The sequence below is a fragment of the Gopherus evgoodei genome, chromosome 12, assembly GCF_007399415.2.
Source record: "Gopherus evgoodei ecotype Sinaloan lineage chromosome 12, rGopEvg1_v1.p, whole genome shotgun sequence".
Taxonomy (NCBI): Eukaryota; Metazoa; Chordata; order Testudines; family Testudinidae; genus Gopherus; species Gopherus evgoodei.
In genome coordinates this window covers 25,410,506-25,437,299 of record NC_044333.1, presented here as the reverse complement: position 1 = coordinate 25,437,299, position 26,794 = coordinate 25,410,506, and the positions used below count along the sequence as shown (strand labels likewise).

Sequence of the window (26,794 nt, the reverse complement as noted above, 5' to 3'; positions counted from 1 at the left end):
GTTCTCAATTGTAGTTTTAATAAGGGTATCTCTTGAACCTTGAGCAATTTGAAATAATACAGTGTTTTGGTTTCAGTGTGTGTGGGTTTTTTGTTTTATTACTGTTATTGATTGACCCCCCTACTTCCAAGCCATCATTGTACGGGGGGGAAAGTGAGTGCCTTATGGTCTGCGGTCACTACTAACCTTTGTCAGCTGGCCACATAGCTATCATTGCTATCGCGTTTCTCATCAACTTCTGGCCAAAGGAAAGCTGCCCATATAGAATTGTGGGTGTTTCTGTCCATGCTGCACACACCACTCTTTTGCAGATTGCCTGATGTTGAGTGGTCAAAGAGAGATGTTCCATTAAGTTGTTTCTGCATCTTGGATATTCCATGATAAGGTAGAGCCAGGTGGCTGTGCCAGTAAACTGGCCCCACTTCTCTCTTCTGAACAGGAGCATTGCATGATTATTCCCTTTAAGGGAGGCAGTTAATTTATGAAAGTTACTGTATCGCATGCAAAATTATCTTTTGTTTATGCTTTTGTTATAGAGATGACGATGACATCAATGATGTTGCCTCTATGGCTGGAGTTAACCTTAATGAAGAGAGTGCACGAATTATGGCAACCAACTCCGACTTGGTTGGAACCCAGATACAATCTTGTAAAGATGAACCCTTTCTTGCTGCTATCCCTTTACATAAACGAATACTAGAAATGGGTGAGAAGCATGTCATTTGCTTTCGGTAGTATTGCCTTTGGAAGCTGTTCAGGTTTAGTCAGTGTCACAATACATGGTAGCATCCAGCATTGATATAATTAAGGTTCTACAAGCATTTTTCATTACAAAAGTATCTTGACTGTGTCAAACTGTATCAAAATGACACTTTGGTATTATAATCTACTTGAAGATCTCCAAGCTCTTGGCAGACATTAAGGAAATAAACCTCCCATTGTCCCTGTGAAGTGGGGAAGCATTAGTATTCAGATGTTGCACATGACCAAGATGAGGCACAGAGAGGTAAAGTGACTTGCCCTAGATCACAGCAGATATCTAAGAATGAGTCAAGAATAGAATCCAGATCTCCTGCTTTCCACTTCCTATGGTTTGCAGAAGACAAGTTGTTTGCTTGGATGTATTTTCTTCATACAAAAAAGATTTAAAATGTATTAATCCTATTTTTAACGTCTATAACTATTTTAAATTTTTGTGGTGGTTTTATTTGCTATGGTATGGAAAAAAATAAATTATCTTTTTATTGACAGTTGGGCCTGAATGTTACCAGTTCTTTTCAGAATAAAAAACAAATTAAAAAGTAAACACTCAATTAGTGACATTTAAAAAGTAGCAAGTAATTATGCTCAGTATTTATTTTATGTTACTCTGAACTAGGTTAAATGTGGTGGCCACATAAGATCTAAAAATGTCAGGAAAACAAAAATTTATTTTGACTTAAGATAAAATTTTAAAAGCCTCCAAAGTCCCATTTTTAAATGTGATTTAGGATCTTAAATACCATTGACATTCAATGAGACTTGGGTTCTTCAATGCCCAGGTCACCTTTGAAAGTGGGATTTAGGCTCTTATGTTACTTAGGTGACTTTGGAATTTTTACCTGTAGTCTCATATTTCCAAAATTCAGCGTAAATGTACACTCTGACTTTACACTTGTACACTTTTACACTCTGACAGGCCCTCATTTTACAAAGACATTTTCATGTGCTTTGCTTTACACACTTTAAGTAGTCCCTTTGCAGTGCTGGGGCCGTAGCGAGGAACTAAATGCCATGGTAGTCCACAATTATCTTATTCCAGTGCCCTGATGATAATGTCATCATATGAAGTTACTATAAGAAACTAGTAATGCACATTTTGGGAATCTGGTGGTTGCTGTCTGAGATTATGAAGTCCACAAGCTTTTAGTGCAAGTCTTTGGAAGCACCATTGTGAGGCCTGCTGTAATTGTACTGTATACTGGTGCAACAAAACAAAAGGCAAAGAAAATTAGACTTAATAACTGGAAAGTCACTAATAAAGTTGCCAGGCAAGCCTTAATTAATTCTTCTGGGTATAACAATTGTAGCCCAACATGGAGTTGTAATTTGAAGTGTCAGGCTTAGAAGATTCTGTACATACTTTAAGAGCCACAGAACACAGCACTCTTCACCATTTGCCTTTTGGGGTTTGCTCGTCAGAGAAGCAAATCCCCGTGGCTGTTTTTTTTGAAACTTTATTGGCTTTGATAATTGAAAATGAAACTTTCAAAGCTTTTAAAAGCAGCTGCAGGGATTTGCTTCTCAAAAGCAGTGAATCCAAGAGAGTGGTCGCTCCTAGTGAGCTCTTGCTGCTGTTTCTGGAGCTTTATATAGTCTTTTGTAGTTTTGAAAGTGGCTTTGGGGTTCACTAGTGGCTACTATTTAGTATCCATGGTTCTTGAGGAGAGAATTCCTGCAGCTGAGTTTGAAGCTTTAAAAGCTTTGTTTTCACTGTGTGTGGCCAGATTTTGTTGCTCTCACAGGACCACACAAAAATCAGTAGTTTGTGCTACGGGGCACTTAAAATAATGAGATTGTATGAGTATCACAAAATCAGTCTGACCATGTGTTGGTATGCCTAGGCACACAAGGGCTAAACAAAGGAGACTGTCACATTCTTAGACACACTAGGAAAAGAAAAGTCTCAGATAATTGGATCCACTATTGTCTTATGGTTTTGTACTATGCCTATTGACAAACAAGGTAAAATACACTTTTTTTCTTACATTAATGTATCTGAATATGGCTTAAAATTGAGATGTTTTTTCTATCTTGAAAGCATTTCATATTTAATAATCACTGTAGTATTAAGGGCATCTTTCTAATGTTCCAGTAAAAGAAAGAACTGTGGTATGTACAGTATCAGGACACTGCTATTCATTCCCTATCTCAGAAGCTGGTTCTTTCAAGTTTTCTGTAATATTAATCCCTGCTCTCTCATCTCTGAGCAAGAGCTCTGTGGAGAAACTCAGTAGTGTTCCCCAAAGGCTGTTTCAGAGATTATGCTTCCATTCACTCGAGTCAGAATATAAACTGCTAAAGTGAGAGCAGATGCTATGCAGTCTTTGGCAGTTACCACCAGCCAAATGCCTCAAAGTTATAGTAAAAGAGATTTCTTCTTAAAATATTGTACATTCTTATCTCTACAGTAACTTGGCAACATTATAGTCCATAGTTTTATTTTAAATATAAATATTATCAATCCTTCTAAATATAAGAAATAGCTGAAAGATGCATTAATACAAAGAAATTACTTCATTGCCTAAATTACTTCCTTCTCTGTGTGCCTTTGTGTCTTGTCATCTTTGACTAGCAATTGTTGCCATTTGTTCATCTATGAAGGCAAGGATTTTGATTGATTCAACCTCTGTCTTGATTCAAAATCAAGAATGAATGTTTTTGCACTGGGCAATGTATTTTGTCGCCGCTCTACCCAGGATCATCAAGCTTAAAACTTGATTCTGCTGCATGGCAGCACAACACAATGGCACACACAACAGTCTGCCGTCTCTTTTTTGAAAGGCTACAATTTTTCTTGTGCTTGCTGGTGCTGTATATTTTTATTTGAAAGATCCTTATGCTTGCTCCATTAGCACACCTGGATAGTGTTGCCTTGATGAGCTGAGAAAATTTGATTAGCCCCATGCCATGGCTGCACTTTCCCAATAAATAATAATGACAGTTCCTAGTTTTCATTTGGGAGAAAACACAGAAAAATAAAGTTGGATCATTTGTGTTTGTTTTTTTTTCTTCCATTTTTTAGTTGTTCTTTGATTATTTTTTGGTGGATAGGGACTATCTCTTAGCTTTATTAGCTTTTAAATAGTAGCTGTTACGTGGACATTCTTTGAATTGAGTTTCTGTTGTGCAATAAACTGGCAGCACCACAATACACATAATGTATCACGGCTCCTAAGAGGATTATTGTAAGAGTGAGTTTATTCTTTTTGCTTAATAGCAGTTTTGATAAAAGTAGAATCCCCTTGATTCATCTTATGTATAATTGCTGCTTGATTGTGAGGCATATAAAAATTAGGCTGTAGTTTATTTTATATTGCATTTAAATGAAAAGTAACAGGACCCAAGTAAAGGGTGAAACAAAAGAAGAATTTTTTTATATACATTGACAACTGAAACTAAGAAAAAAGGGAAAAGGTACAAGAAGAGAAAGAAGCAAAGAACATCCACGATCACTGTTAATACATAGTAACAAAAGAAGAACTGCATACATAGTAGGAAGCATGAAAGGTAAATGAGAAGTCATACAAAATATATGACCATAACAATGTCTAAACAACAGAGGCGTTAACCTTACTCTTTGCACAACTATAGTGGGCCTTCAAGGAAACTTGAAGGATTGTAAAAGCTGTACATGGGGGAAAAAGCCTGGTGAGGCAACTAGTCGATTTTCTTGCCAATGCAAGATCATTCTCCGTTGTTCATTTTGTAGTGTGTCAGGTGGCCTAATGATAAATATTGTTAGTAATTGGTTCCCATCACCTACTGTTTTTGGGTGGAACCATCTCATTTTCTATGGAAATCCTGATAGTCATCCTAAATTTTCCTTTTCTTAACATTAGCCCATTAAATGGGACAATGGGATAAAACTCTAGTCCCCTCCTTTTCTCACACACCTCCTTTCTTGGAAAACTATTTAGGAGAATATCTCTGTACCTGTCTCTGTAGAAATGATGAGCCCTAGAACATTATTTGGCCTTCAAAAAGCCCTCTTTTGGGGTTCCAGGTCACCAAAATGCAATCTCCCGGTAATCTTAGGATTTGTAAGAAAACACAAATTCCCACAGCTCAGTCTTGACTCCACCTGACTTCCCTTTCTATTTACAACCCAACCAAACGACACCACAGTTTATATCTTGCTCTTACTTTGACTACTCCAGAATGTCATAGGTTAGAGTGACATGGCCATGTAATAACTCAGTTACAGCAAGAATAATGAAACATAAGCCTGAAATACTGTTCTTTGACTTATGCTATTCTTGCTCTTGCTCTCTCTCTCTCCGTATAGGGCAGTTGGCTAACCAGAACCATTCAAAGTGTGAAGTACTTAAAAATACGTATATATTTGGTTATAGGTGGAGATGGAAGTAAAATCTACTATCAGCTATATCTAATTCAGAGTAACTATCCATTTTATTTAAATATTTATTAAAGATGATAGCTTTTCATTCGTAGGAAGAGTCATGACTAATTTTCATCTCCCATTCATTCAAAGTTATTGTTAATTTTGAGTTATGAAATGAATTTTTCTTAAAGATTTGTCTGTTGATCAATGATCAAATATTTATATCTCCTTGTTGTCAGAGACTGTTTTATGTAAAGAAAACTCTCACTTGACAAGACACGAGGTACCTAATTTTTCCTATTAATATGAGTATTGTAGCACTTTTCTTATTCTAAATAAATCTCTTGGCAGGGAAACATATCCTTCAAGAAATCTGAAAATGCATCTCTTTAATGTGTCCAAGTTCTAATGGCCTAGATAGTGGAAGGCCGAAGGTTATTCCTAAACATATTGTCTGCAGGGCAGCTTTGTATGATACTTTGAAAGCCATTGTTTGTCAATATTAAAATTGCAAGGATTAGGTTCAACACAATTTAGATATACCCTGTTCTTACTCTCCTTGTACTCTTCTCTAAGGCCTGGTCTACACTATGATTTTAAGTCGAATTTAGCAGCGTTACCTTGATTTAAGCCTGGACCCGTCCATGTGACAAAGCCCTTTTTTTCGACTTACAGGGCTCTTTAAATCAATTTCTTTACTCCACCTCCGACGAGGGGATTAGCGCTGAAATTGGCTTTGCCGGGTCGAATTTGGGGTAGTGTGGATGCAATTCGATGGTATTGGCTTCCAGAAGCTATCCCAGAGTGCTCCATTGTGACCACTCTGGACAGCGCTCTCAACTCAGATGCACTGGCCAGGTAGACAGGAAAAGGCCCACAAACTTTTGAATTTCATTTCCTGTTTGGCCAGCGTGGCGAGCTGATCAGCATACATGACCATGCAGAGCTCATCAGCATGATGTGCACATTGCTGGGGCACATTGCCCGGCCCGTACTTTGTGAGAAATCTATGTCCATGTCTATGTCTCCATCACTCTTGTCACTGCATTGCCATCGCCTCCTCGCCTGGTTTTGCTTTTGCAGCGTTTGGTTCTGTGCTGAAAAAAGGCATGAAACAATTGTCTGCCATTGTTCTGACAGAGGGAGGACCGACTGATGACATGGTTTACAGGGAATTAAAATCAACGAAAGGGGTGGCTTTGCATCAAGGAGAAACACAAACAACTGTCACACAGAATGGACCCCTAAAGAATTGAACACAAAACCCTGGGTTTAGCAGGCCATTGATTTCACAAAACAAATCAGGTCAATTTCTTGTTTTGATCCATCTATCTTTTGCATCTTAGGCTGGCAGCAGACAGTGCAGTACGGCTGCAAGCCATCATCATCTCATGGGCGCTCGGCAGAAGATGGGAATGACCTGGCTGAGTCACTCCCATGAATGCCCAGGCCCCCCGACCAATCTCACTGAGGTTGGCTAAAAGAGCACCCAGAAATATGACGACGATGGCTACCAATCGTAATGCATGGTCTGCTGCCAAAAGGCACTGAGCTGCTGCTGTGTAGCAATGCAGTCCCACGTCTGCCAGCACCCAGGAGATGTACAGTGACGGTGAGCTGAGCGGGCTCCATGCTTGCCATGGTAGGGTGTCTGCTCAGGTAACCCAGGAAAAAAGGCGCAAAATGATTGTCTGCCATTGTTTTCACGGAGGGAGGGAGGGACGGAGAGAGGGACCTGACGACATGTACTCACAACCACCCATGACACTGTTTTTGCCCCATCAGGCATTGGGATCTCAACTCAGAATTCCAATGAGCAGCAGAGTCTGCGGGAACTGTGGGATGGCTACCAACAGCTACGCACAGTTCAATGCTCTGGAAGTTGACGCTAGCCTCGGTACTGTGGATGCAGTCTGCCGACTTAATGCACTTAGAGCATTTTGTCCGGGGACATGCACAATCAACTGTATAAAACGATTTCTAAAAAACCGACTTCTATAAAGTCGACCTAATTTCGTTGTGTAGACATACCCTAAGTTCTGTCTGCCAGAATATTGACTGTTCTTCTGCCTAAATGAGTATTCTTCATAAACACATTCTTGGTTCTTGTGCCTGCTGCATGAATGCATGATACAACACACAGAAAAATCTTAGAACTAAAAGCTTATCTAGGACTCTACATTCTGGAGGCACATAGTAATGGCCTCATAGAGGAAAACAGCTGTGTGTATGTGTGTATGTTTTAAACAAATAATCTGAATGCTCTAGAGGGCATTTGATATTGTGTTAGAACTGCCTAGAAAATCTGCTTGGCCTTGTTCCATGAAGAGCATTCCAATAGGTTTTAGAGCCTTCTGTCTTATTTTCTCTGAGCATTTGTTATTAGTTTAATAAATAATAAATATAGGCATTCTGTCATCACTTTTTTGTCTGCCTGTTTATCAACAGTTACATTTGTGTTTGAATAAGATACTTGTACTACTGATGATACTCTTTTAGAGACGGAACAGTGCTAATGTAAAAGTATACTTATGTCTGTGTTTGGTTTACTGTTAATGGCTTTTATATCTGGTTAGATTATAGTTGTTGGTGTTCTCATGTTTTAAGCCATGGGATTGACCATCAGATAACTATGTGTATTACTTTTTGCTTCTGCTTTCTTCCATCACACTGAAAAGATTTTGTTGTTTTTACCATTGGACTTCTTTATTCTTGAACTAATTTGCCTTCAAACTGAAATGTTCCTTTCCATATCAGTTTATCTACCAGCATCTTTCTGTCATGACCCTCCCCTCCCCCGCATATCTGTGGAAATTACCCTTGACTGTTTTGGAGGTAGTTTTAACATTTGCATAATGTTCCTATGAAATGTTAGTCCTCCTCAAGCATAGCCTTATGGAGTCATGTATTGTCCTAACAACATGGGCAGTCCTGATCCCATGAGTGAAATTCTCTGATCCCAGCTGCCTCTTTTAAGCAAGAGGTTTTGTATTAGGTATCGTATCATTTGATTTGAAAGATTGTTTGCATGCCAAGTCTGTGAACCTTTTCCAGCTCCCATAAAGGATCCTTAATATATCATTTGTAGAGACATGACATAGACTGCGGTGGACGTATATATGAATTTAGCGTTTGAAATGTCTGTAGTTTCATATCACTGTTAGGGAATGCACAGATCTGTCAGTTGAAGTAAAAGGGTAATTATCTCATTGAGTTAATTTGATTTAAAAATTTTCAGATTAGAAAATTTGCCATAATTCTACGAATTTAACGTGCATGCCCAAATATTCAAAGCTAGTGTGCTGAGAGAGGAAAAGAAAATGTGTTTATTGTGCCTTTTTTATAGATACTTCATTTTGTTTTATTTTGCATCTGATAATGTCAAACGTTTTAGGGCAACCAAATTTTGTTAAATGGTGACCTATAACTATTTCCTTGAAAAAAGAAAAAATGTTCTAATCTTATTTAGCAGTAGTGCTAATACTAAGCATAATTAGTAGGCATTTCAACAAACTATTAAATTTTATTGTTCTATTTTCTTTAATAGATCCACGATTAGACTTCCTGTTCTACAAGACGTCCCAATATGCATGGGACTGGTAACATCAGTACCACTAGAGAGCCTGGAGTTTGCCTTTCTATAAAAGTAAGACAGCTTTTGTTCAATATTTTTTGTGTATTTCTAAGGTTTTCTTTTTATTGTTATCGGTTCTTCTGTGCAACAGCACAACATAGCTTCTGTTATGCTTTCAGCAGTGCTACTTGCACATTATACGGCTAACTTACATACTAGTATTGATGTTCTTCCACCAAAACGTAGTCCCTCAAAAATAAGCTTAAATTTAGATTTGTTCAGAACATCAGTATTTATAAATAAAATGCAGCTGGTCTCTACAGTCATAAAATTACTATTTTTTTTGGTGGGACTTTATTGTAATAGAACTGAGAACATGGCCATACTACTTGGTCCCCAAAATACATAGAGAATCCAAGTACTGTCTTTAGCATAGTACCATGATTTTCTTTTATGAATCCCATATAATGGTCTTCCTTAAAGATCCTGCTATCCTGCTATCTCTGGAGGATGGTTCTAGCCTTCATGCCTTTCCACAACACCACCTACCGCCTCAGAATAAGGGTTTGCCTGTGAATGTCTTGAAGTTATTGATATTTGCAAAGGAGCTTCGAGCTGGGAGCAGTATTCCCCGAAGATTCATCCCGTAGCAGAGTCTGGTGGTACTCTCCACCTCTTGTATAGCTTGTCAGTATAAAGATAGGATGTAAAATAAGAACAATAAAAAGAAAACCTCAGAGAACCATTCAATATTGCAATAAAGCTGACTTGGATTATCCCCATAGGCAGACTCCATGCTCTAGTGGTGGTACTAACGTCACCAACTCTCAGAACATGCTGGGACATCTTTGTGGAGGGGGAAGTCATTGGTCAATGAGCCGCAACATCAAGGATCTTTAAAGAAAAAAAGGGAAAGGTAATACAGTTTCTAAAATGTGTTAAGTGACGGCTAATGTTTATTTAGCAATTCTGCTGATCATACTAACCTTGCAGTGTTTTTCCAGAAAACATTGTAGTTCGTCTTAAAGGCTTCTCCACAGTCTTTCTCTCTCCCTCTTAGAATCATCTGACTTGAGGTTTTCATGCTGCACTCGTGGGAATGTACAAATGTGATTTCTTTTAAAATACCCTTACATTTGTTAGACCACTGTATATCGTGCTGCTGCTTTCAGAAATCAGATTAAACTGGGGTTCATTGATAAATTTTTCAGTGGTCATAATGAAGAATTTATTGGCTTGCCAAGTTTTTCTCCAATATTAGACATGCACCACAGATGTCTGTAGTTTTAGAAGTTAGCATCGTTGTCCCTAGGTAGGCTGTGCCTTTCAAGATCATTTTGCAGTCTTCCCAGTGCACCCATTTCAAATGACAGGCCTGTGCCTCCACTTCTCTTTGGGTTGGGATCCTGTAATCCAACCACCCTTTGACTGAGTCTGTGGGATATTCTGTGTTGCTAGTCTTGGTACCTTCCTGGTTTAGCACCTGGAAGGGTTTCCCTTTGGGAGCCTTTAATAGTATACAGTGACACATGTAGTTTCTTCAAAACAAAGTATGATTTTTTTTTTTTGCCAAAAGATGCACAACAATCAGAAATTGATGTAAAATGAGGCCTATGTACATACCGTCTTGCCTATGCTTGGCATTCCCTTCAAGCCAGGACATGACTTAGACTTGCTGGCCCCCATTCTCTAGGGAACCAAGTTACAGCCTACTTGCTGCAGACCCTGACTTTCGATCAGTCTGAGTGACTTCTGCATCTGTGTCAGCCCTCACTGACACTCCATGGTCACCTATCTCAATTCACTCAATCCCCCAGCCCTTCCTTTTTTAGGCTCAGGGTCCTATAATGGTTTAGTTCCTACTTTAAGCCCAGGATTAGCAAACCATTTTAACCTGGATAGAGCCAGTAGTGGATATTCCACAATTAACAGTTTTCCCATTGTTTTGATTTTCCTGTTTTCCCTCTAATGGCCTCTTTTATCTAACTCCATAGCAAGTGAGCCATCATAAACACACAAAGGAATCTCTTTGGTGACATCTGTATGAAATTACTTAACAGAAATCTTAATAAAAACAAGATTTATTAAAAAAAGAGAAAATGAATTTAAGAGAAGAACTATTTCTTCAGCACATCTCAATTTACACTTCTCTTTAAGCTATTTGAGACCGGGCTTTATCAGTTTAGTTACAGAGGAGAGAGAAAAGCAAACTCTTCTGTAACCCATCTGGTCAGACTGGCAGCCTCTTTTGCTGTCCAGATACCAGGTCTTTTTTTGTCCCTCATAGACATGCTTATTAGATCCTTGCATCTCAATCAGCTTACTTACCCAGATAAGTCTCCCCAGTTCCTTGCAATGTTGTTGTAGCCACGTTGGTCCCCGCATATGAGCGAGGCAAGGTAGATGAGGTAATATCTTTCATTGGACCAACTTCTGTTGGTGGATTTGACAAGCTTTCGAGCTTCACAGAGCTTTTCCTCAGGTCTGGAGATGGTAACCAGACATCCTGAGGGACTGTCCCGATATTTACTTGTTTGTCCCGTATCCTGACTGATGTTCGGTTGGGACGCAAATTGTCCCAATATTTTGCCCTCCAGCGCGCAGGCAGAGGAAGCTCATGCCCTCTTGCCCCAACTCCACCCCAAATCCGCCCCTCCCCCCATTGGATCCCTCCCCAAATCCCCTCCCTGGCCCTGCCTCTTCCCCAAGTACGCTGCATTCCTCCTTCTCACCCCTCCCTCCCAGGTTTGCACTAATCAGCTGCATGGCTGCACAAGCGCTGGAGGTAGGGGGGAGAAGCAGGACTTGGCAGCCAGCTCAGGGAAGATGGAGGCAGAGCGAAGGTGAGCTGGTGTAGGGGGGCGGGGCATGGAGCTACCGGTGGATGCTCAGCCCCTACCAATTTTTCGTATGCTCTGGTGGCTCTCGTTTTTGTTTTCTCCTCCGCAACTGGCTCTTGGTGTTTGTGGGGTTTTTTTGTTGTTTTTTTTGTTGCTCTGCTGGCACCCCTTCCCGCCCCCCCCCCCCCGATATTTCATGTCTCTCATCTGGTCACCCTAAGAGTATCTGACCTAATTACAAGGTGGTGGGACAGATTAAGAATGCCTTATGTTAACAGTCTGGTCTTTCTCTAATTCATGCCATAGTCCCTGCTCTCCAAACCAGTTTTCTCTACTTATCTAGGCGCACAACAGTGTTTGGGAACTGGCTGTATGCTGTTGGATGGACCGTTGAGCTTAATATAATACAGACATACAATATATTCTGGGGGACTTTCTCTCTTTCTAATACTGTAAAGTCTAAGAGGAGAGCAAGAGAAAGAGGGAATTCAATGAAAGGAGTTGAACTACTAGTACATTTTGAATGGTTAGCACTGCAGTGGTGCTGGCAGAGTACTCTCTGCAGTTGTTTCTGACCTTTGCAAGGGGTGAAATAGAGGAGGAGTAATTGTACTCTTTCCTAGACCACCTATGCAAGGTCCAGACAAAGCCTAGTCCTAAACGCATTTTGATATTCTAAATTGTTTTTAACTTGTTCTTCTAAGATTGTCTGTTTTGTAACTTAAATATGCAAAGACACTACCGATTTTCAATAGTTTATCACATCAGTAACCAAGGTCAGACCTGATGTTTTGCAAATAAAAACATTTTTTTCTTGCACCTCAGTCCTGTCAATCCTCTTAAAGTATAAATTATTAAAATAGCTTTTGAGTCTTTAAAGCCTTGTCTGCCAAGATTAATATAGCAGCTCTTTTCTGCATTTTTAAATAGTAGAAAATACTTTTTTTAGTTTTTTGAAGCTTTCTGCTTGTAGTTTGGTCAACAAAATAGTTAAAACTGGATCATAAACAAAACTCTTAACACCCTTATGAGTTACAGTATAACTAAGCAGAGAGTGGTAACCTTTAAAATTCTCATTACTCATGACCTGAAATTTGTCAGTAAAAATTCTGAGACACTTACATTTGTAAAAACAGTACATCTCAGGTTTTAGTGACTTATATGCCAGGATAATATTGCTGTATGTTGAATCTGAGGTTGTCGAGGCCTATCATACATAACTAACATTAATATAAACTCTTTTATATAAAAAGTGTGAGGTTACGTTATATTTTATTTTTTACAAAATCTATTCTAATTTTTGTACTTGCAGTGCATGTGTTGCTACATCTTTGAGTTTTGAGTGAATGTTGGTTGAACCATAGTTTTATCTTAACACATTTTGAATATATAACCATGGGCTAACACCAGGTAGTTTTACCCAGTGGTGCAAGTAGAAATCATTTCCTGCTGGTACACTGCACTCATGAGAGGTACACAAAGGGAGAAGGCACGTGTGACCTCCCCACATCACCCCCCACGTGACTTCTCCAAGCCCCCAGCCCGGGACCGCCACTCTCTCCCCGTCCCTTCCCCACATCCATCCCACGTTACTGGAGCGGGGGAGGAGAGAACTCTGTTCTCATGCTGTGTTGGAGACTTCTGCTATACAGACCCTAGGCAGGAGGACTCGAGATTCAGCTGCGCGGAAGGGCGTGGGGAGGGCTCCTCCTGTGTCTTTCCAGTATGGCATATGGGCTATAAATATCTTACTGGTACGGTTTACCAGAACATACCACCATACTTACACCACTGGTTTTACCTCATTATACAGAATATATACCTGCTAAAAGTGAAAATCTTCTCACTCTTTTGTATGAGTGTGACAGCCCTTGGAATTTAGTGTTAGCATTTATTGGCTGCTCTGAGAGAAAGGAGACTCTGTTTCTTGCTACATGAAATAACACTTTTGAGGCAGTTGATCACCAGTTATTTAATGCCTCATGTACAGATCTGGTGCAGTGGAGGTTTGGCTAAGAAGACATGGATGAGGAACGTGATTTTGACTATCACTAAACCTTGTAAGAAAAATATGAGAAACTCATATCCAAGTGGGATATCTGCCAAGGTTGTAACTTGGAGCATTACTTTGCTCCAGCTCAGTCTCCACTGATATCCTTGGTGATACTCCCCCAGTGTACATCTTCACAGCAGGTCTAGGGAAATTTCAGGATTCCACTGGTAAGGTTATTGTAAAGACCTAGAAATACGTTAGCTTTTAAATTCACCGTATGTTTTAGCAAATGTAAAAACAAAGCAGCTTGTAATGAAATACTTGTTGAAATTACAAATCAATCTTTTAAAGTTGTTAGAATTTTAACTGTGTGTATTCTGCATCCACCACTACCATATGTGCAGTCTTTTGGTCACAAAGCTACAAGCTGTATGTAAGAAGTTCCAAAATATTAGGGCTACCAGTATTTAGGGAAAGTCACTTTGTTCCTAAACTTTTTTTAATCTATATGGCTGGAGATTCCATTTCTGAATAAAAGAAAATGATAGCTTTTTCAACAAAAAGAAGAGAAAATCCATTCATAAACAAAAGGATTAACGCTTTTTCTAATATGAATTCCCTCTCTCTTTGCACACGTCCAGTTTAAGATGTGAGTACTTTTTAATATTTACATTGCAGTAGTGACAAGGTACCACAGTCAAGGTTAGTCTCTAAACATGTGCAGAAGTGTGTTCTGAGTCCAAAAGAGCTTACAGTCTAAGTAAGATAAGACATATATGAAGGATGGTGTAGGAGAGAGATACGTATAATCAAATACATGCATGTTTACACATATATACGTTCGCATTTTAAAAAATTATAAATAAAATGAGTCAGTTACCTCCATCTGCCCCTCAGCCTAGCCATTACTTGGTTGATTTATTTAGAGGCATTACAGCAGAAGTGAATGTTGAGAAGGGATTTGAAGGAGCTGTATGCATAACTGTTTATATGAAGTTCATAATTACCAGGTTATTCTTTGCCTAGTGTTGTATAAGATTGTACAATTTATTGAGAAGTATATTTGCAATCATTCAGTTCTTCCATTTTTACTCAAGAAGCCAGAGTCTTTATGTAGCCTTCCAGCACTGGTATACTCACTGCTTTTGGTTTATAATCCCATCAGGACTTCAACCATCCTGCCCCACTTTGTGTTTCTTTGCTAAAAGGACCTAGAGTGGGAAGAGAGATTTTGTGATATCACAGTGGTTATGTGGTGACAAGCTGAGTTGTAATTATTTTTAAATGACCTTTTCTCTAGTCTTTTTCTTGCTCTTTGTTTGGTGCTGTTGAATTCAGTTTATGGAAAGCCTATACTGCATTTCTATTTTTTTTTCTTAAAATGAAAAATTTAACCAAGAGCTATATGGGTAGAAAAAAAGTGCCTAATTTTTTTTTTTGCTAGAATGAAAATGATCACAATGCCACAGAGCAAGATAGTCACATTTCTGTAATTAGAGCCCTGGAAAATGGGAACTGTGATTTGACTAATCCTGAAATTCAAGGACAAAGCTTATGCTACAATAAATGTTAGTCTCTAAGATGTCACAAGCTCCTATTCTTTTTTGCTATGACATTGTTTCTCAAAAAGAAAAAAAAAAACCAAAACCAAAAAACAACACCTATGTTGTCTAACAGAATTTTTTTCTCATGGAATCCCTCTACTAGATCCTTACAGTTGTGACTAGGTTTATTTTTTTATTAGCTGACAGTTTTAGATATCTTTGCATAAGGTATATGCTCAGTAAGGGTTTGATCTGTCAAATCTTCCTCACCCAAATAGTTACATACATGGGTACTTCCATTGGCGTCAAGGACAAAGGCCATGTCTACACTACCACTTATGTCGGCAAAATTTATGTCACTCGGGGGCGTGAAAAAACCATGCCCTGAGCAACATAACTTTCACCAGCATAAGCGGTAGCATTCACAGCGCTATGTCAGCAGGAGAGCCTCTCCTGCAGACATAGCTACCACCGCTCATTGGGAATGGTTTAATATGTCAATGGGAGCGCTCTCTCCCATTGGCATAGAGCAGCTACATAAGAGATATTACAGCGGCACAGCTGCATGGTACAGCTATGCTTCTGCAAGGTCTCTAATGTAGACATAGCCTTTATTTGCATGAATAAGGGTTGCATCAGCACACTCAAATGGCCCAATTCTGCTTTCAGTTACATGTACAGCTCTCAGTAATTTTAGCTCCACATATATATCAGAGAACAAATGAAGGTCCAAGAGAATTTTTTTAAATTTAGTGTCACAGCAAAGATGAATTCAAAACATACAAACATATTGCTAACTTCCTTATGGTTACGCCTACAGTGTGAAACCATTGTCAGCCTAAGCTGATCTTGAGAGGACTTCAAAGTGTCTTTAAAAAAAATTAATATCAGAAATGTGTTGACATAGTGAATTCAGCTCTGGGAAGTGTGAGAATGATGTACTGTGGTGATGTAATAAAATGTAGATTTAAAGAGACACTGCAGTACAAAAACTTGAAGAAAAGATGGAGAAAGAAAAGGCTGCAGGAAACAATCTTTTTCATATGGCTTAGTATAAATTCAGTTACAATAGCTGTATCTAGGAACAGAGTTCATAAACAGTTTTCACTTTGGGCTGTATTACTTCAGCATTTTTGATATATGAATAATTTTGTATAGCAGAGAATGCTATATAGTGGTGGATATAGAAAAAATGCCAAACCATTCAGTTAGAAGATGGTTGTTGTAAGTCTTATATCATGACAGATTTGTTTGAAATATGCATTTTTAATCAACTGACTTTCTATTGTGCTATAGCCTAAAGAAAGCAATCACTGCAGTGCCCCCTGCTGGTGAATGGCAGCTCACTGTTTCAGTAATGTCAGTGATTGACTGAACCAAACCTATTGCTGACATAAAGCCAAGGGTGATGCTGAAGACTGCCAGTTCATTTTAAATCACATCATTAAAATAACAGAAGTATATATCAATATAAAACTACTGTTCACTGATTCCTCTTCATTTTTTAGACGTGATGGTTTACTGCCGTTGAGTTTGGCTGAAAAAATATGAACACTTCACAAAAAAATGTTTGTTTTTAAATCTCTCCGGTTTTTATTCACTTGTCCCCTCCTTTTTAAATGAAATTTATCTTTCTAATTACAATTCAGGAAATGCTTTCAGGGTGTGAACTTTTCCATGTAACATCTTATATATAAGCACACATTCATACTTTCAATTAAAAAAAAAGTTGTTCAGTTTAATCACAATAAAAATACTAGGACTGTGTATAAACCTCATGTAATCTTTAGATCTTTATATGTTATTAGTGGGGCAAAGCCACCAATCCATGCACAAAATGCCCATTGATTTCACTGGGAATCTTTTTCCTGATTCTACAAAGGGAGTCCCATTGAGCGGAATAGGATGTAAGGCCCCAGTCCTACGAACACTTACTCACATAAATCCCGTTGGGACTAACTGTCCGTAAATGTTTGCAGGATCAGAATTTAGGCTTGCAATATGTGGCTAGAAATGCATTTCCAGCATTTTTAATTATTTGAATAAATTGAGGAATTCTTAAGTGCCATAAATGTTGCTGCTTTTATTGGTTAAGAAAAATTTAATTCCTCTGTACATCTGGAAATTCAGGAGATTTCATCTATAATCTGCCTTGCCTTTGCTTTCTCAAGACAAAATTTCCATAATGCATGATTATTAATTATATTTAATCTATAAAATTACAGTGAAGAAGATATGAAGTTTAGGTACACTTTCAAATTCAATAATACTATCTGCATTACTAAAGATAACATTTATCACTACTGTCACTGTCAGTCCCCCTATTTTCATAAGCTCATGGGCCAGGAAAGGGATTAGTCAGGACATGCAAGCACCACAGATTGACAAGAACTAAAGAGATCTTTTTTTATGGGTCCAGCAACCCCTCAGCCAAAGGCTTGCAATGGATTTTTAGTAACTTGACTGTAAAGTACTTGCTCTTAGTATAATCTTGGCACAAAATGTCAAATGCTAAAATAATTTCAAAACTTTAGTTAGTTAGTTTACAGTTATTAGTTTTTAGATTATCCAACTGCAGTTGAAGTTTCATGTTCTGATACTGAACAAATACATTGTAAGGAATTTTTTTTTGACAGGTAGCATGTGTAGTAAATGTGCAGTTATAATACATAATATGCATTGGGCCATATTCTGACCACATTTACACTGAGGTTAATCCAGATGAAATCAGTTGAAAATAAAGAAATTATTTCTTCTTTATCCAGCAGAACTGAGAGTTGAATTTGGCCCAGTGTGTGTATATTATAGAAAGTTACTGATATAAACTGCAGTGAACTTCATAAATATTTTCCAGCCTTTTAAAAGAAAAACCTGTTTAAAACTATCATTTACATAATAAACAAGCATTTAAAAATGCAGTCACAAATCTTTTCAAGAGATCATGAATGTGTGAAGAAAGATGGATGAATAATCTTCAAGCACTATGTTATTTAACAAAATGAAACCCACGTTTAAAAATTATGATTAAATGTCACTGTTGTGGTACAAATGGACAAAAGGCAAATAGGTTTAAAACAGTGGCACAGATCTTTCCTTGGGTACAACAGGCACAACTGAGAACTTGTAATCAGGCGGATTTTTAAAGAACATGTCAGCCTCAACACTGAATTTCCTAACTTTTGTTGGTTCATCTTAACAATGGTTAAGCAGGGGTTTTTTTAAAGTTCATTACATGTCTGAAATAGCCATTAAGGTCAGTTATTTAAAACAGAACCTATTATATCTTTCTGTAGGACCCAAACCTGCAAAGAAATGCAGTTCATCTGAAAAGAGCTTCTGTAGTGCATTAATATAATTTACTCCCAATTTAAGCCACTTTACGTTGCTAGAGTGGTGTAAAGTGCATGAGTGTAAATGCACTTGTAGGATATTTTTAATACTAAGCTCCATATGTTCACATTTTTGTATAACTGTGTTTAAGTTTATAGACTAAGCATAATTAACCACCCATTACACACAACTTGAGAAAAAGCAAAAAAGATTGATATCTTCAGAATTTGCTCTTAACCAATTTTTTTATTAGCAAAAAATATTTTTAACCGAACTTTTTTTCAAATGGTCACCTTATAAATTGATGAATAACTGCAAGTGCAGTATATATGCAGTGGTGTTATAACTGTGTTGGTCACAGGATATTAGAGAGACAAAATGGGTGAGTTAATATCTTTTATTGAACCAACTTCTATTGGTGACAGAGATAGCTCTGACGAAGAGCTCTGTGTATCTCAAAAGCTTGTTTCTCTCACCAACAGAGGTGGGTCCAATAAAATATATTGCCTCACCCAGCTTGTGTCTCTAGTGAAAGATATGTATATCTTACCATTTACTGTGTATGTCTAATGCTAGTCCAATAAGATTTTCTCAAAAAATGTTCCTTTACTTATAGTCCATTCCAGAATATTCTGTAATTTCTTCTCAGGACTATTGTACTTTATTTTTTCACTACCGTAGGACTGTATACGTTACATTCCCTTCTGTACTCTGAATAGCAATTCTTTTAGGGAATTTTACTAAAGAGAGACATTTTTGAGATATTTCAGGTACTGTGTTTGTAATTGCTGTTGTGTCATGGTGCTAAGAAATGTTAGGGGGTGTTTTGGGGAGGTTAATTTCATTTTTTTTCTGCTTCAGCTAAAAAATTAGGAATTACAGATGTGCCCGCTGAGGTGGTTACCTTTATTTCCCATGCAACACAAAACCGACTGAGAACCATGATAGAAAAAGTAACAATGGTAACACAGCACCGAATGGAATTGCACAAAGTAAGTATGTAAGGACATGGTACTGAATGCTGTCCAATTATATGATTTGAGGTATTTCAGTAATAAATCTATTCTTTCCTTTCTGAGAGACTATAGGTGGAATATCTGCACTGTTCGTGGCATGGTTTGGTCAGAATTTATCCATGATTAATTAATGAGAGTTGGTAGGTGCCTTTCTCTATGATAGAACTTGTCCATGGAATGTTGCCTTAAATCCCTGTAGTCTGATTATTTCAGTTAACGATACTAAAACCTCTTGTGGGATGGGAGTTAAACTGTTCCTAACTGTGGGTCATGGTTGAAATTGCTGTTTCCCATTGCCTCATGGATCTCTCTGAACCATGGTAACCACATCTTGGATTGAAATTGCTTTCCTTATGTGTAAACCTGCTTTTAAAAGAGCTTATAATTCTACTTCTTGGCTGTGAGAAAAATTAGTATGTACTGTTACAAACAGAATTAGCTGAAAGGAACATTGATCCAAGTAATGAATATGTCAGAGACTACAAAGATGAGATCTTGCATATTGGGCTGAAACTGAAATGAAAAATGATCATTTTAAATCAGCTTTAACTGTTTTATAGTGCATATCTAGTTTCATTCATAATGAAGGGAAATGCCACATATTTTTCCTTAGACAGCAGTCTCAAAATTCAGAGGTTCAACACTGAATAATCAATGACATTTTCTTTGAAAATAACATTTCAAGTTAAAATTGTCCTTTGAGCCTGTTGTGTGATTGTAATTTTACAGAAAAGTGACATAATTTGGGTATCTAACACTGTGGGAGCTCTAGGAAGAGACTGCGAGCTAGTTTCTGACCACCAGTAATAAATAGAAACTCTTTAACAAGCAAACCAAGTTTTTATTCCTTAACCTTAAATACTAAAGATATTTTTATGCCTGTTAAACTAGTATCAAAGCACACTGAAGAGGTCATGATCACAGGGCAAGTGGCAATTTGGACCCCTCTTTTAGACTGTTTTAGGTGGACTGTCAGGTGACTGGCTTGTCTTTCTTCACCTTCAAGATGTCACCACACTTGGACTGGCTCTCGGGGAAGCCGAGGGGCTGCATCCCAACTATGTAAATGTGACAGGTCCAATTGTACTTAACTAGCATCTGCAAGACCTCATCTTCTAGGAGTCCATGACCAGTGGCTGATTAAAGTGACTGAAATTAAACATCTTGTTTATTCATCCAAAGGTACATAGAGGCGCAGACACCCTGCCACATCCTCTGTGTGAGTCTCTTAGAGACTCATCTCCGGTCACTGCTGCTCAGTTATTCCCACCTTTTTCTCTTCCCTAGGTCAGGAAAATTAGTAGTTTAGTATCCCCTTTGAGCCCAGGAAGGATAAACCTTGCTAGCATAGGCAAGAAATTATTCCCCAATTAATAGCTTCCCAATAGTTTCTTTCGCTGACAACGATAGTTTTGTTTCCTATTTGTTTCCTCCCATCAACTTCCTTTACTTTAACTCCTGGCAGTAAAGCAGGATAGTATCAAGCAGATAAACAGAAGTGCAATGTGATGTTCATAAAAAATAATAGATAACTCCCTCATTTCTCCATAAAAATGTCTGACATGCTCCCGTGCAGCCAATATCATAAATAATTGTTTGTTGAATGCTGACTTTATGTTCATAGTCTTTTTGTCTTACTTTTGTCCATTTTATTTTTAATATAGATCTGTTTTAACTTGTGTTTTAAGCTCTAAATGTTTTTTGAAGTTCTACGTATTTTGACAATTTCTGTAACTATATTCCAGTTAACTATAAATATAGGACCTGCAATTTATATCTAGGTTTAATTGTCTACTGTTTAATCATAAAAGTAAACGCCACATTTTTTCAGTCAGTTAATCCATTGTTTTGATTTATTTAATGTGTGATACCTCTGACATTGATTAATCAGTCCATATATTTAGTATTTAAAATGTTATGTTAATTAAATAATTTTATCAATTACTTGTGTAGCTACAATATAACAAATAAGTCTGTTGGTTTCATTCTCTTTTTGTAATAAATTCGTGCACCATATACATCTTGTTTGTTAACACTTAGGGAAGATTCTAAGGCATAGTAGTTTAAAAGCCTGCATGGATTTATAGCTTTGTTAAGATGACTTGTTTCTTATTTCCCAGGATGATGAATGGTATGAACAGGCTACAGATGTTCGATCACAGCTGAAGTTTTTTGAACAGTTGGAGCGTTTAGAAAAGCAAAGAAAAGATGAACAAGAGAGGGAAATTTTGTTAAAGGCAGCCAAGGTACCTGTTTTATTTCCTTTTTAAAAAACAAATATTTACATAAATAGTAGCATTTATGTATCAAAAGCTAGTACAGTGTAACAAAAAAGTATATATACATTGGCCAAGTTCATCCAGGATGATGTAGGAGAGGTTGAATAAGTGACTTCTAGATGTACCAGGGTTAGCTGAGCTCATTGGGGACCAGAGGAAGGAGATTCATAGCTGCCTCCAGCCTTGCCCTGGGCTGTATTTACACTAAGCTGAACTTTTACACCAGACTTTCAGGGTAACTGCCAGTGTGACTCTCTTCACAAAGCTACAGTGCGTAATCAAGCTCAGCTGCTCTTCTCAGTGCTCTGACCCATATTACTTCCCCCTGTCCAAGTGCACATGCAGTAGCTTTTCACCAGCGCGCATTAGTCCACATGGATCCCCAAGTATCAGAGGGGTAGCCGTGTTAGTCTGGATCTGTAAAAGCAGCGAAGAATTCTGTGGCACCTTATAGACTAACAGACGTTTTGGAGCATGAGCTTTCGTGGGTGAATACCCACTTCGTCAGATGCAAGTAGTGGAAATTTCCAGGGGCAGGTATATATATGCAAGCAGGCTAGAGATAACGAGGTTAGTTCAATCAGGGAGGATGAGGCCCTGTTCTAGCAGCTGAGGTGTGAAAACCAAGGGAGGAGAAACTGGTTCTGTAGTTGGCAAGCCATTCACAGTCTTTGTTTAATCCTGAGCTGATGGTGTCAAATTTGCAGATGAACTGAAGCTCAGCAGTTTCTCTTTGAAGTCTGATCCAGAAGTTTTTTTGCTGCAGGATGGCCACCTTAAGATCTGCTATAGTGTGGCCAGGGAGGTTGAAGTGTTCTCCTACAGGTTTTTGTATATTGCCATTCCTAATATCTGATTTGTGTCCATTTATCCTTTTCCGTAGAGACTGTCCAATTTGGCCGATGTACATAGCAGAGGGGCATTGCTGGCATATGATGGCATATATTACATTGGTGGACGTGAGGTGAATGAACCGGTGATGGTGTGGCTGATCTGGTTAGGTCCTGTGATGGTGTTGCTGGTGTAGATATGTGGGCAGAGTTGGCTTTGAGGTTTGTTGCAAGGATTGGTTCCTGAGCTAAAGTTACTAGGGTGCGGTGTGCAGTTACTGGTGAGAATATGCTTCAGGTTGGCAGGTTGTCTGTGGGTGAGGACTGGCCTGCCACCCAAGGCCTGTGAAAGTGTGGGATCATTGTCCAGGATGGGTTGTAGATCCCTGATGATGCGTTGGAGGGGTTTTAGCTGGGACTGTATGTGATGGCCAGTGGAGTCCTGTTGGTTTCTTTCTTGGGTTTGTCTTGTAGTAGGAGGCTTCTGGGTACACGTCTGGCTCTGTTGATCTGTTTTCTTATTTCCTCGTGCGGGTATTGTAGTTTTGAGAATACTTGGTGGAGATTTTGTAGGTGTTGGTCTCTGTCTGAGGGGTTAGAGCAGATGCGGTTGTACCCAGTGCTTGGCTGTAGACAATGGATCGTGTGATGTGCTCAGGATGGAAGCTGGAGGCATGAAGGTAGGCATAGCGGTCCGTAGGTTTTCGGTATAGGGTGGTGTTAATGTGACCATCACTTATTTGCACCGTAGTGTCTAGGAAGTGGACCTCCCATGTAGATTGGTCCAGGTGAGGTTGATGGTGGGGTGAAAGCTGTTCAAATCGTAGTGGAATTTTTCCAGTCTCCTTCCCATGGGTCCAGATAATGAAGATGTCATCAATGTAGCATAGGTAGAGAAGGGGCGTGAGTGGACGAGAGCTGAGGAAGTGTTGTTCCAGGTCGGCCATAAAAATATTCATTCACCTGCACGTCCACCAATGTAATGTACACCATCATATGCCAGGAATGACCCTCTGCTATGTACATCGGCCAAACTGGGCAGTCTCTACGGAAAAGGATAAATGGACACAAATCAGATATTAGGAATGGCAATATACAAAAACCTGTAGGAGAACACTTCAACCTCCCTGGCCACACTATAGCAGATCTTAAGGTGGCCATCCTGCAGCAAAAAAACTTCCGGACCAGACTTCAAAGAGAAACTGCTGAGCTTCAGTTCATCTGCAAATTTGACACCATCAGCTCAGGATTAAACAAGACTGTGAATGGCTTGCCAACTACAAAACCAGTTTCTCCTCCCTTGGTTTTCACACCTCAGCTGCTAGAACAGGGCCCCATCCTCCCTGATTGAACTAACCTCGTTATCTCTAACCTGCTTTCATATATATATACCTGCCCCTGGAAATTTCCACTACATGCATCCGACAAAGTGGGTATTCACCCACGAAAGCTCATGCTCCAAAACGTCTGTTAGTCTGTAAGGTGCCACAGAATTATTTGCTGCTTTTATGGATCCCCAAGAACCTTTGTTGCCATTTGTGCTGTCATAAGCCCAATGTAATACATTCTGCTGGAAAACTTTCCCCATTAGGGGTAAATTGGCTGATCGGTACTGAAACTTGAGACAAGCTCTAATACTACTAGTATTATATAAAGACATTTTCCATTTAAACAACTTTTCATTTAGAGTTTTGCAAACTGACAGTAATAGTACATTGTATGTTGTTCACATAAACAAGTTATGTTCAAGCAGGTATCCAGTTTAAAATTTTAAAAAATGAAAACTCAGGTGATTAATTCACTCTCAATTCACTGGTTTATCCTGATTTATTATAGTTTTTGTAATCTGTAAAATCATTCCTGCCCTGATCTGGAGCAGTTCCAAGCACTGCAATTCCCACTGATGTCAGTGGGAGTTGTGGGTGTTCAACTTTTCCCAAGCTCAAGCTTCTATTGCAATGAGGCCTCTGGATCTAGATGACTATGGATAAGATTTTCCAGGAAGTGTAAGGGAATTAGGTGCTCGACTCCCACTGAATTTCAACAGGTGCCTAACTCCATTACGTTGTTTTAAAATTCCAGCCTATATCTGCAGTATTTAAACATAGTGCAGTGAGCCAGTGGTGGATTTTTACTTTTAATTCTCAATTTTCAAGGTATTTTGTTTCATTAATTGGCTAAATTCTGCTCATTTGCATCAATGTAATTCTGAAGCAATACCACATGGGTGTAGAATCTGTCCCAACATATGTAGAAATGTTGGTGCAGTAATTTCTAAATACCTGCAGTTCTGATCGTTGTGATTTCACAGTTCTTCTGGGATTCAGATGGGGAGGGATGCAACACCATAATTTGAGTGTCCCTAGCCTCTATTTGCCAGAAGCTGGTACTGGATGACAAGTGATGGATCACTTGATGCCTGCCTGTTCTGTTCATTCCCGTGGAAGCACCTGGCATTGGCCACTGTCAGAAGACAGGATAGTGGGCTAGATGGACCATTGGTCTGACCCAGCATGGCCATTCTTATGTTCTTATATTCACAAACACAACTGCACAACATAACACAAACTTTTTAAAGTTTATCTTGAAGCCTGATGCATGTATTTTATGAGCCTATCTGTAATATATACTATAAAGATTGCTGATTTTGATACACTCAGCATAAGATACTTCAAAGTTGTTTCTAGGGAACAGCCCTGAGTTGGATTGGATGAGAGGATACACTAGATGACCTAATTAGTCTTTTATGTCTCTAACTGCAGTGATTATAATGTAATTTACAAATAGGCTTATTATTTACCCTTTCTTCTTACAATTTTAATCTTCCTAATCATCTTTGTTGCCTCTTGTATTTATACAGTTTAGTTACGTATACAATATCCACAAGAGGGACAAAATGGGGGAAATCAGCACCCTTTTTAAAGACTTGATGTTCCTAATTTTGTTCCATTAGTTCTTACAAATGAAGATGGGCCTTCAGAAAGAGCTTCTACCAATTTAAGAAATTAGTTTGTTAATTTTTTTTTTAATGGGCTGAAAAGAAGAATTGACTCATTCAAATACTTTCCTCTCATCTAAGTATCCCAACAGACTTCAGAGCATGTTAGACTCAATGAAAAGGATGATACTCATTTGTCTTCTGCTAACTTAAACTGCCTACCTCTTTTTGATAAAGACTTATCGTTAGTTACATTTGGGAAGAATATTTTTCTGGTTCTCTTGTCAACTGATTTTAATTTTTAAAATAGTGGCCAAAAGAACCAGCTGGTCCAGTTTGTCACACTTTCCCCCTTCCTAGCAGAGTTATTACTGTATGCTTGTTTCTTTTGGTTTAATTGGGATTTTAGAACTTTCCAGGAAGACATAAAACAATGTAGCCATTGATCTGCTGAACTAATTTTTAAATTCTTAAAACACCAAAGAAATCATTCTGGATCTGAAATGTTTCCTGATGCTAAAAGCTTTACAACTTTTCATGAATTGCAGTGTAAATGGGACATTTTATTTAAGCCCCTCATTTTCTGTGTTTTGTTTTTCATTCTGTTTTGCTTTTTGAAGTTCATATTCTTTCGCTGTGTCGCATTCTCACAACAGTATAAATAGGCCTGTTAATTTCCCCTTAATGATTCTTTGAATGCAAGCCAGAAGGTATCATTATTGCTTCATGTGTCATTTCCCCCAAAGTGTGCTCTTACTACTTCTTTGAGTGCTTGCTCATGTCGATTCCTTGCTAGGCATGTGCGTGCCCATGTGCACAGCTGTCAGAGATTTTTGCCTTAGTGGTATCCATAGGGCCGACTGTGGCGCCATCTGGAGTGCCACACTCATGTGGCGGTATATCAAGTGCTGCCAGCACTACGCCCTCTCAGTTCCTTCTTACCGCCTGTGACGGGTGGTTGGAGCGCCTGGCCTTGCTTAGCAGGAGCATTCGCCGTTCTTCACTGTTTAGATTGTTCTCCTTTGTTGTTTAGTGGAGTGATTAGTTAGCTGTTAAGTGTTTTAGTTTAGTGGTTAGAGTCCTGGCTGGGACTCCCGCTCCCCAGGCTTCAAGCGAGTTCTGAGTGCAACCAGCCGATGTATATCAGTGACCCGCATGATAGCTGTATAAAGTGCCTGGGGGAGTACTGTAGAAAAGATGAGTGCCGGATCTGCAAAAAATTTCATCTCCAGGCTCAGGAAGAGCAGGACATTTGATTGCAGGCCCTCCTAATGGAAGCTGTTCTGCGCCTGGCATCAAAGCCCTCACACTCGGACTCGATGCCCGGTGCTTCGGTATCGGCATGC

General features: G+C 38.7%; 1 protein-coding gene across 2 annotated transcripts in view; it reads left to right on the top strand.

The window, feature by feature from the left end:
* Positions 1-26,794, top strand: part of LOC115660293 (transcription initiation factor TFIID subunit 4-like) — a 197,726-nt gene that overhangs the window by 58,852 nt on the left and 112,080 nt on the right. Inside the window, exons 10-12 of one of the 2 annotated variants that reach the window (XM_030581550.1) lie at positions 537-706; positions 19,247-19,377; positions 21,522-21,647. In XM_030581550.1, coding sequence (XP_030437410.1) covers positions 537-706; positions 19,247-19,377; positions 21,522-21,647 — 427 coding nt within the window. Of the gene's footprint in view, positions 1-536; positions 1,197-19,246; positions 19,378-21,521; positions 21,648-26,794 lie in introns of those variants that run through there. The other variant, XM_030581549.1, reaches the window with a different exon arrangement.